Below are 10,893 nucleotides of genomic sequence, written 5' to 3'. Positions count from 1 at the left end.
CTCGCCCTGCCCCGGGGTACAAGGCACCCTGCACCCTTTAGAGTGTTGAAAGGGGGAAGTTAGCGTACAAACTCACAAACACAAAGAAGCCGTGTGGACCCAAGGACGGCGGGAAAGGATCCCACCAAGTCTGCAACCCCACTGACCCTGCAATCCTGCCCGAGCCAGGCTGCTCAGTAGCAGGTGCGCGGGAGCGCACGGCCCGGCACCGGGGGCAGCCTGCCTAGCGGCATCTCCCCGCCACCCCAGCCCGCACCGGGAACCGCGTCCCCAGGACTTAACAGGGGCAGGGGGGGGACGGGGTTGGAGAGGAGACGTCCGCAGCACCTGGCCCGGTGCGCAGCACTGGAGGACGGCGGCCGCTCCGTAAGGTCGGTGAATGCGCCGGCCGGTGGCTCCGCAGCTCCCGCGCCCGGGTCACGGCGGCAGAGCCGCAGCAGACTCCTAGACCGTTAGCACGGCCGCCTATTGCGGATTCCCGGCCAGTGAGGACGTGGAAGCCACGCACCAGCAGGGTCCTTGGAGGGGGCAGGGAAAGGCCCGGGCTTGGCTGCTGGCCCCGCCCCCGCGCAGCTACTGAAGCGCACGATCCTCCCGGAGCCCAGAGCGTCCCGGAAGTGCACGCAGGCGGGGACAAGGCGGAGCCGGGCGCGCTTCCGGCTGGCGCGCGGCGGCCTCCTCCCGCTCCAAGGTGAGTGGGCGCGGGACAGTGGTGGTGGTTCGAGGCGCAGGGGACCCGCCCGGCCCGCGTTACTGCGCGGTCTCCCGCGGTGCCGTCTTGTCCTGCCAGGCCGCACCACCCCTCCCTGAAGCCGTCCCTTGCCGTGGCCTTGGTCTTGGGCCGGGCCTGGGGGCGAGGGTGGGCTCCGCGTGGCGGCAGCGCACCACCTTGCCCCGCAGCCGTGGGCGCACCGGTCCCCGGGGATCGCGGTGTCCGTTTGCGGAGCGCCTTCCTCACGCCGGGTGACGGGAGCTGTGATCATACCCTCTTTGCAAGTGGGAAACTCAAGCTCGTGGTCCCTTGTCCGAGGTCCCACGGCTGGATGTGTGAAGCCGCCAGACCTGAACCCAGCCAGGCCGCTGCGCTCCGTGGCTAAGCTCCCCGAGATCGGGCCCTTTCCCACGGGGCTGGGAAAAGAAGGGGCACAGGTTAACCCAGAGCCGGTGGCAACCCCTTCAGCCTGTCGCAGCAGCGTGGGCGTGCAACGCAGTGTTTGTGCCCGAATCCTTGTGGGTGAAGGGGCTTCCACCCTGTTACTGCCACCTCTGCTCAGCCCTGAGGCCAAGACAGGGATCTTTTTCCAGATGAGTCCCCAATAAGTTAGCTAAATAACTTCAGATGTGACTCAGGATGGTGAGGACCTGCACCCAGCGTCACGCTGCAGCCCCGCCCTGGGTCCACTTACCTGGCTGCCTACCCCCTTCCCATCGTTAGGCAGTGGGGCTGGCCCACAAAGCTGGTCACCTTGCGGTGGCTCTACTGACTGCCTTTCCCCCTTGTTTGAAGAAGGTACTGTCTGTGACCCTTGCTGAAGGTGTAACATTTGTCCTTCTCTCCTCATGTTCTTTTTCACTGTCCACCCCAAATAAGGAGTTCCTACTTTATCACAGTATGAAAGAGAAAAATCATTTGTCCTATTGGACTCAAGCTATTTTTGCAAACCAAATTAAGGAAAAGTATCTTTGACCCCTGAATGAGTTTCAGAGCACTGTGGCAGTGACAAACTTGGGGGATTACAGCCTGCAGCCTCTGAGGACGCCATAGGATTTGAGAAAGAGGGTTCTGTTGTATGGTATTGTCTCCCCTTTGCTATTCAGGAAATGCTTTCCTAAGATTTCATCTAAAACATTCATGCCCCAGTAGGCATGGTTCATTTTTTTCACCCTCCCACAGGGCCAGTGACCCCCAGCTGAGGTTTTTCTGGAAGAATCAGCATTCTTTTCTCTGTGGGTCATGCTGTAGCTTGGAAGGACACTGCAGATCCTTTGCTGGGATGAGAGCTTTGGTTTAGCCCCTGTGGATCTGTCGGTGCATCCAGGTGGTACCCATGTAATAAGCGTTTCTTACTGAATAAACGTGCCAGGTCTCCAGATGGCCTAGTACTCCAGGCCCCACACGTCCCCACGGATGCACCTTTCATTCTTGTTCCCCGTTGAATGAGCCTCTGTCTCAGCTGGAGGGTTATCCTGTTCCCCTCCCTCCACCCCCCCCCCATCCCAGCATTCCTCTCCATACCCCTCATCTGCCATGGTTTTCATTTTCCCCAGGTCCTAGGTGTGCACACCTTCAGCAGGTCTCAGGGAAGATGGCAGCCCTAGGGGACGTTCAAGAGTCCCTTCCTGTCCAGTCCCCTGTCAGTCTCTCCTCACCGGGGACACCAGGAGCCCAGCACCACGAGGCACGGCTTCACCTCCACGGGCATCAGCATGGTACACACCCCACTCTGCTACTTTCCCTCTGCCCACATTCTCTACCCCATCTCCAGCACCATGGAGCCCTCCACTCTGACCTGCCACCCTGGCTGACTGAGTGGCACCACCAGACACTTGTGCAGCTCAACAGGATGCCGAGGCTCCCACATGCTTAGGCCAGAGCCCTCGGGGGGTGACACTGGGCTAGGATGGCTAAGACTGGGCCTGGGCACAAGCCCAAGCCCTGGCTCCCTAGGGGACAACCCCTAGGACTGTTTCTTTCCTGGGTTTGGGGTGTAGAAGGAAAATCTGGGTCTAGTGTGACCGGGAGCAAGTCATCTCCCTGGGTCTTTGTTCTCATGCCGGGAAGATAGAGTATCCAGAGTTCTTTCAAGCCTGTTGTGGGTGTGGCCCCTGAGGGACCTGCAGGGACAGAGCTGCCAGCCTTGCTCCACCCCCAGTGGTGTGGCCTCACTGGTGACCTGGTGGGGACTGGGTATCAAGTTGTGGGGGGAGTCCTAGTCCCATGGTGCCTCTGGGACCTGCTCCCTCTCAGAGGTCAAGGGGTTCTGAGGTTCTCTGCTGCACATACCAAGGATGCCCGGCCTCACCACCCTCAAGAGTAGGATGCTGGTATGGGCCAGTGCCCAACCTCAGTCCCACCCTTTGGCCAGGATCCTCACTCTTGATGGGTTTTGGCATCACAGTGGATAATGTAGTGACCGCTGAGGACTGTCGAGAGTGGCTGTGCTGGGTGTCAGGCACTGTGTGGATTATCTCCAGGTGAGGTAGGCCCTCCTGTCCTATTACTGATGAGGACGTAAAGCCCAGAGAAGAGACCATGAGGCCAGCAGAATCCATTCTACATTGGTCTGACTTGAGCCTATGCCCTTGACTCCTCTGAGGCCCTGAAGTGTGGCTCATCATGAGGCGCCAGTGTTTGGGGGAGGTGGGCAGACCAGCAGATCATCTGGGGGCATCAGGGGACACAGGCTGACGAGGCTGTCAGAGTGGGTTCTGCAGAAGGCCAGTGCCCAGGATGGAGGGTGGGCCTGGGGGTGCAGGGTTGGGCTTCCCCTGGCCCTGTCTCCACCAGCCATGGGTGGCTGGAGCATGGAAGGCCAGGCTTGGGCCCCTGCCTCAGAGGCCTGGAAGCCAGCCTGTGCGTGCCTCTTGGATAGTGGAACCATGTCCAAGTGCCCTAAAATCCTAGGAGCTTTGCCCATGGAGAGAGTCTGGGCTACATCAGTAGCTTTAGCTCTCTCTGTGCTGTGCCAGAGTCAGAATGCAGGAACACAGAGTGGCTATAAAGAACAGCTGTGAGGAGAGGAGGTGCCGGTGCTCCAGCGTGGAAGGGCCCATAGGGTAGGCCCTCCCGGGCACCACTAAGGGGCAGAGGCAGGTACCTCGGCATCTTTGGAAGCTGCCCAGGGCTTTCATGCCAGTCAGGGACCAAGCAAGGACTTCTTGGAGCCCCAACTCCCAGACCAGAATCTGAGATAGGCCAAAAAGAGGTTCCAGGGACCCACGTTGGAACGCCTGGGTCTCTCTCACCTACCTTAGGGCCCAGCAATCTCCGGAGCCCACCCAACATGCCTGGTCATTTCAGGAGCCTCCCAGTCCTCTCCACTCCCCACTGACAAATGGCTCCTCCAAAGGACATCCTTTGCCTCCCAGTCTGGGTACAGTGCTGTGCACCTGGCTGTGAGGCAAAGGATGTCCTTTGGAGGAGCCATTTGTCAGTGGGGAGTGGAGAGGAGGGCACAGCACAGGCAGAGGGGGTTTGCAGTGTCCCTATGGGCATGTAGCTGGGGTCACGAGGCAAGAGTGCCAGGCCACGTGCTGGCCTACCCTGAGCCTCTCAGAGCAGAGAGGCCGGGCAGATGGGGCAGGACACAGACCTTCTCCCAAGACCTCTCTGAGGGGCCTGGCACAGCTCCTAAGGGACTGCATTGTGTCCACCAAAGCCAGCACTGCCAGAGCTAGTTCTGGAAGGTTTGGTCAGGAGTCCTGCAGGTGGAGGGCTATCTGTGGGCCAGGGGATGGAGGAGGGCCTGTGGCCCTGTATGTGCTTACAAGTGCCTAGGCTGGCAGGGAGGGGGCCTGTGGCAGGGCCTACCCCATCTTTCCAGGTGGGGCACCTGAGACATGGACTCCAGGTGACCCACTGGCTCCCCCCAGCCAGCTGCCCCCTCTTCCTCACCCTGGGCCATAGCCAGGCACACATCACTTGCTGTGCCATTTTACATAGAAGAGAAGCCCCTTCTAGCCAGGGAAGTGTCACCTCCTTCCAGTCCCCTGGAAGGCTGAGCCTGCACAGCCTCCTTGCCCTCCACCTGGACAGCCCCCAGCAGGTGGACAACCTGGTGTTTCTCCAGTTGTTTCCCCACCCAGCATGGTGGGGAGTGCAGCAATGGGCTCAGTAGGAGGAAACTCTGGGAACTCACCAGGTGAGGGAGTCAGTGAGCCATGGGTGGGGTTGGGGCAGGCTGTGTACCTGGCAGGGACTGGCCCAGCCCAGGCACCGGGCGGCAGTGATAGCGGTTGATCAAGCTCTGCAGAAACATCCAGTTGTGGGGACAGGTGCTGGGAGCCAGGGCTTAGGCAGCAGAGTGACAGTGACCCACACTGTGACCTGCCTGCACCCGACCCTAAGGCGACTCCCATCTTCTCCCAGAGAAGGGCCTAGGAAGTGCTGTGTGTAGCTTAAAGGAGTAAACTCTCAGGGACCCAGGGGGCTGTACTGAGTCATCTCCTGCCTGCGCCAGTCCCTCCCATACCAAGGTGAAAGCTGTTCATAGTTGTCCAATGTCCTTTAATCCCATCACTTCAAAGTACTTCCAAGGGTTTCTCCAAGCACTCCTGCAGGTGGCAGCAGCTTTGGCTTGTTTTGTGCCCTGGGTTGTGTTGGTGTCACTGTGCCTCTTACAGTGACATCCTGCCTGTACATGTGAGGGCCCCAGGAACAAAGCTGGAGGCCAGAGTCTGAACTGCTTTCTTTCTCAGAGTCCTGCTAAGTCCCCTCTGGCGGCATCCAGCCCAGGCAAGGGTGGCAAGGGTGTCTGCAGCTAGTGTGGGCACAAGTGTGCCTGAGAGGTGGCTTTGGGAGGCCCACTCACACCCACTGCTCTGCAGGAGTATGTTGGGGGAAGCCTGCCCTGCATTTGGCCATCCATGGAACAATCTAGCTCCTTTGGCTGCTAGGCGATGGTGACATGGTGGCCATAAGTGGGTCACAGCTCAGAGACGCTGGTGCTCCCAGCCTGTCCCCACATTGGGGAGGGCACCTGGACCCCTCTACCTTGCTTCAGGGCAGCCATGCAGGTCCTAGCGACCCCTCTACTCTCAGGAAGGGGGTGTCCCACGGCTGCACCCACCCCTGGAACGTCCCAGCCCTTCATGGCTCTGTGGAGGGGAACTACCTACAACAGGCCAGGGCCCCTTCCCTGCCACACAGCTACCAACTCCCCTGGCTCTGCAGAGGGACTCCAAAGGGGGCAGATGTGAAGGGCCAATGGGTGTGTTGGGTGTACATGTGGCCAATGGGCAGAAGAAACCAACAGCAAAGGCCCTGCCCTCGAAGGCCGTCTCCCTCATTCATAAAACATGCAGCCAGGGCAGCGCCTGCTTGAGGTTGGAGAGTTCCCTGAAAGGCTCACTGCTTGGCACTGGCATAGGGCGTGAGGATCCAGACCCCGTGCCCCCCTCTCCATTGGCACCACGTGACACTGGGGGCACCCATGCCCAGAGAGGCCCAACGTGCCCTCCATGCTGTGGGCAGAGGGCAGAGGAGGCACTGTCGGTGGGGGAGCACTGAGGACACGGGTCAGACACACATACACACACACCCCTACAGAGAGGGGTGAGCTGACAGCTGGCCTCAGGCAGCAGAGCCTGGGACAGGGCCCCTCCCTGGGAACACTGAGGGCCCTGCTCAAAAGCAGTGCGTTCCTGCATCCTCCCTGCTGTGGTCATGCTCCACTAACACTAACGTGACGTGCTTGGAGACTCAATGTACCATCTTGGCTGTGGGCACCTGCACCTGGAGTGTCCTGGGGATGATGAGCTGACCAGTGGGCCCAGCCCATCCCTGCTTCTCTGCCCGAAGGTGGGGAGCAGGTCCCCTCTACAGCTCAAGCAGCCAGCATCAGTCCCGCAGTGGGCCTTGGTGTGGACTTGGCAGCTGGAGGGAGCCTGGGGCTTTGGGGCATGTTGGAAATGGCTGCTTCCACCTGTTCTGGGTGCTGGTCAGGGGCTCTCCCCTTTGTGGGCAGGGTCCTGGGACTGGGTCAGGCAGTGGGGAGTCCAGGAGGGACAGTAAAAGCCACAGGCAGAGAGTGACTTTGTGAGGCAGGAGCACTCCAGTGTGAGAGCCTGCAGGGTGGCAGGGGATGGGGCAGGGGCAGGCTGTGCACCTAGCGGGGACTGGCCCAGCCCAGGCACAGGTCAGCAGAGATGGCAGTTGATCAAGCTCTGCAGAAGCGTCTAGGTGTGGGGGCAGATATAGGGAGCTGGGGTTTAGGCTGCAGAGTGAAGTGACCTACACTGTGTCCTGCCTGCATGTGACCCTAAGGGGCCTCATGGCCAGGGCCTGTCCAGAGCAGCGAGAGCCATCACAGGGTGAAAAGGTCAAGCCAGAGTCGGCCAAGATGACATAGCCACCCTGGGTGAGCAGGAGGGCCGCTGTTTTGTCTCTGCTTACTGAATTAAAGGGGGTGAGCTCCCAAAGCGCATTTCAGGAAGGCTTCCTGGAGGTGGGGGGGCGGGTCTTGACCAGGCTGGGAATGAAGTTAAAGGGTGTTCCTGGCTGGAGAAACTGTAAGCAGCAGCACCATTGCAGGCTGGTCTGCTGTTCGGGGCAACACAGAGGCCAAGGAGGTGTGCTTGTAGGCATAGCTGCCAGTCCATGTGGTTCTAGAGAGACGAGGGAGGCAGCACTGGAGAGTGGGAGGTGAGCCATGGCCTTCCTGCCCCCCAGGTTCCCCCAGTTCCATCCCTGAGGTGCTCTCCCAGCTGTCGGACCTGGATCTCCAAGACATAGAAGAAGTTGAGATCGGCAGAGACAACTTCTGGCCTGGTGAGTGAGGAGAACCTCCCCTGGCGGCCTCAGGCTGCTCTCAGGGGCTACTTGGGGCTGGAGCTCCTCACAGTGCCAGGCTCTGTCAACACCCACAGCCATAGGCACCCCTGCCTGGGGACCCTTCCAGTCCCTGGCTCTGGCCTCCTCCCCCATTCTAGATGCTTCCCAAGGCTGTGACTACATCCTAGACCCCTCCTGTGGATCCCAGACACCTGTGGCCACCTGCCCCAGTGGCCTCCGGTGTACTCCCGCAGACCCACTCTGAACATAAGAAAGCAGACTCCTTTCCTTCCCCTACCCCCTGCCTTGGGCTAGGGTCTCTGACTCAGGGCACCACTGTCCCCCCCAGCCAACTGGGGAGTCATCCTGGGCCCCCTCCTCTTCCACTGTGTGTGCCCTGGGACTGCTATCTGTCCCCTTTGTGGAGCTCTTGGCTGAGCTGTGTTAAGCCTGACCCCCACTACCATCCCCCTGAGAAGTCCTCGGGACGCTTCCTTGAGGTCTTCAGCACAGCACGTGGTCAGCATTTGGTGGCATTAGTGATACCAGCTGGATTTCACGGCTCTGAGCTCTCCACCCACACCTGGGTGGTCCTGGGGGACAGGTGTCTGGGGTCAGGTCCCTGGGAAGTAGACCTTACAGCAGAGATTTTGCAAGGAGGTCCCAGGGGGGTGAGCAGCAGTGCAGTTGCCACGCAGGCCTGAGCCAGCCCCATGGAAAGATCTGGAGCAGGCATGAGCCCATCGGGACTTACCCTCAGGCAAGGGCAGAACTTGGGATTCAGCAGCTGGCCTTGCTATAGGGATGGGACTGCACCTGGTGGAGTCTGGGCAGCCCCACAGAGCCCTTTCGAATAGGATGGCTTCACTTCTCTCTGATCCCTGGCGTGTCACTTATCTTCCGTGGCCCTGGGGCCATCCCTCTCCCCAGCCTCTCAGGTATAGGACCACTTTCCAGAGCCTTCCAAGTTCTAGACCCTCACTGACACTCAGTGTCCACCTTGGCACCTCTTTCCCAGGTCATAGGTCTCATTAGCCATTGCAGGTTCCATACCTGGGTTCAGGCCAACAGAATGACTGGGTGGTCCTAACAGCTCTCAATCACCCTGCAGCCTCCCGACCCCATCCTTAGGACAGCCCTCTGGCCAACACTCAGAGCCTCTGCCTGAGTTCTCATGGATCTGGTGTCCGCCTCCTCCCTCATCTCTGAGCCTCCCTGGTCCCCGCCCCCTCGAGTGCCACAGCAGGGGCTTGGCAGGCGGACAGAGGCATGGGCTGGCACTATCTGCCTCTACCCTTTCTCATTTCAGATTCCGAGTCCCAGCCGGAGCAGGCTGCCTCTCCCCACTTGCACATCCCTGCAGACAGGGTGGACCAGGATGGGGGGACGTTGCGGGGCCTCCTGAGGAGCCTTCCCCGTGGAGCCAAGTGTCCAAGCCTTGGGCAGGAGTCCAGCTTGGAGCGGGCTGCCGAGCTGGGCGGCGGCGGCTTCAGCCTGGGCACAGGCCTCGGGACGCAGCAGGGCAGCCCGAGGGGGGCCAAGCCGCACCGGTGCGAGGCCTGCGGCAAGAGCTTCAAGTACAACTCGCTGCTGCTGAAGCACCAGCGCATCCACACAGGTGAGAAGCCCTATCCCTGCCACGAGTGCGGCAAGCGCTTCCGCGGCTGGTCAGGCTTCATCCAGCACCACCGCATCCACACGGGCGAGAAGCCTTACGAGTGCGGCGAGTGCGGCCGCGCCTTCAGCCACAGCTCGCACTTCACGCAGCACCTGCGCATCCACAACGGTGAGAAGCCCTACAAGTGCGGCGAGTGCGGCCAGGCCTTCAGCCAGAGCTCCAACCTGGTGCGCCACCAGCGGCTGCACACGGGCGAGAAGCCCTACGCCTGCAGCCAGTGCGGCAAGGCCTTCATCTGGAGCTCCGTGCTCATCGAGCACCAGCGCATCCACACGGGCGAGAAGCCCTATGAGTGCGCCGACTGCGGCAAGAGCTTCCGTGGCCGCTCGCACTTCTTCCGGCACCTGCGGACCCACACGGGCGAGAAGCCCTTTGCATGCGGCATCTGCGGCAAGGCTTTTGGCCAGAGCTCCCAGCTCATCCAGCACCAGAGGGTGCACTACCGAGAGTAGCCAGGGCGGGGACTGGCTGGCTGGGGCCCAGGGAGGTTCCAGGGTGGAGCTTCTGCCTCTCCTGACCGCAGGCCGAGGGTCCCCAATAAATTCTTTTTGAGGATGGACATGTGAGCACAGGCTCCTGCCTAGGGGAGGCCTCCAGCTGCTTCCTGTCCCTGAGGGCCTGATGCGGAACAAAGTGACAGGGCTACTCCATCAAGACCTGCCATGTGGCACCCCATTGTCCCCTGAGGGGCCTGAGGCCTGGTCTTACCCAGAGTCAGGCTTGCCTAATGCTGACACCTCAAGAGAGAAACCCAAAGCAGGGGGGACAAGGACAGTGCTGGCTTGCCTAGAGGAGGGTACACAATGCAGGCCTGGCCAGGCTGCCTCTCCTCCATCCTGAGCCTGGGATCTCTTTGGCAGTTAAGTTCCCTTAACTCTTTTGAAGGTCCCTGATTCTAGTCCATTCTAAATGTGGCGCATTCTTCAGGAACAGTTCTCGGGTCTGTGCCCCCTCACCCCTTGCCTTTGCATGCAGCTGTGGCCCCGGGCCCGTAGGCTACCCCAGGAGGTGCTTCCTGCCCACCTTTCCCTGCCAGGCCTTCAAAGTGGCTTCCAGCTCTGGGAAATTGGGGCAGGGTGGGTGCACAGGTCTTGACAGGTGCAGGCTGCTACGGCTGGGTCAGAGCCATGGCCGTCTGCAGATCTGCTGTGACTCCTCTCCTTGACAGGGCAGTCTCAGTCCAGCTCTGGGACTTCCAGCCCCTTGTGGTAAGTAACGAGCTCAGCTGGGTGGTGGTGGCAAGGAATAAGTGTAACAGCACTTTCTCCCTGCCCCACCTGCACATTCTGGAATGGTTGGGGGGGCCCACCCCACCTTGACTAGTCATCCTGCCCCTCTGCAGGCTGCACCTCTCCAGGTCTCACTCCCCCAGTCCCTCCTCTCCTGCTGTGATTCAGATGTACCTGTACTGGAGCAGGTCGTTTATCCTGTTGGAAAACAAAAGCTAGTGGCTTTTGTGGCATCGTCTCTGGGTGCCTGCACTGTCCACATATGATGTCATTGGCCCCCAGCAAGCCCATTTTCCAGAGGATACTGAGGGTCCAAGGTGTCCCGTAGCTTGCTCAAGGTCACAGGAGCAGTGACAGCACACCAGACCAACCCCAGGGCTCCCTGACCAGCCATCCACCTTGGCCATCCAGACCCCTGCCGAAACAGCAGGCCACGATTCCTCATCATGAGCTCTGCAGTCACGGCTGGACACAGCTGTGAGGGCAGGGCCCAT

The 10,893-nt window shown here is 60.4% G+C and overlaps 1 protein-coding gene across 1 annotated transcript; it reads left to right on the top strand.

The window, feature by feature from the left end:
- The first annotated feature begins 345 nt into the window (after window positions 1-345).
- On the top strand, window positions 346-9,729 carry GLI4 (GLI family zinc finger 4). The gene is made up of 4 exons (XM_012752919.3): window positions 346-691; window positions 2,269-2,430; window positions 7,391-7,489; window positions 8,802-9,729. The coding sequence occupies exons 2-4, from the start codon at window positions 2,307-2,309 to the stop codon at window positions 9,620-9,622; spliced, it is 1,044 nt and encodes a 347-aa protein (XP_012608373.1). The 5' UTR covers window positions 346-691; window positions 2,269-2,306; the 3' UTR covers window positions 9,623-9,729.
- Window positions 9,730-10,893: the final 1,164 nt, after the last annotated feature.

Source organism: Microcebus murinus, chromosome 7, assembly GCF_040939455.1.
Source record: "Microcebus murinus isolate Inina chromosome 7, M.murinus_Inina_mat1.0, whole genome shotgun sequence".
Lineage (NCBI taxonomy): Eukaryota > Metazoa > Chordata > Mammalia > Primates > Cheirogaleidae > Microcebus > Microcebus murinus.
Note: the sequence above shows the minus strand (reverse complement) of the source record. Positions and strands in the feature narration are given on the sequence as shown.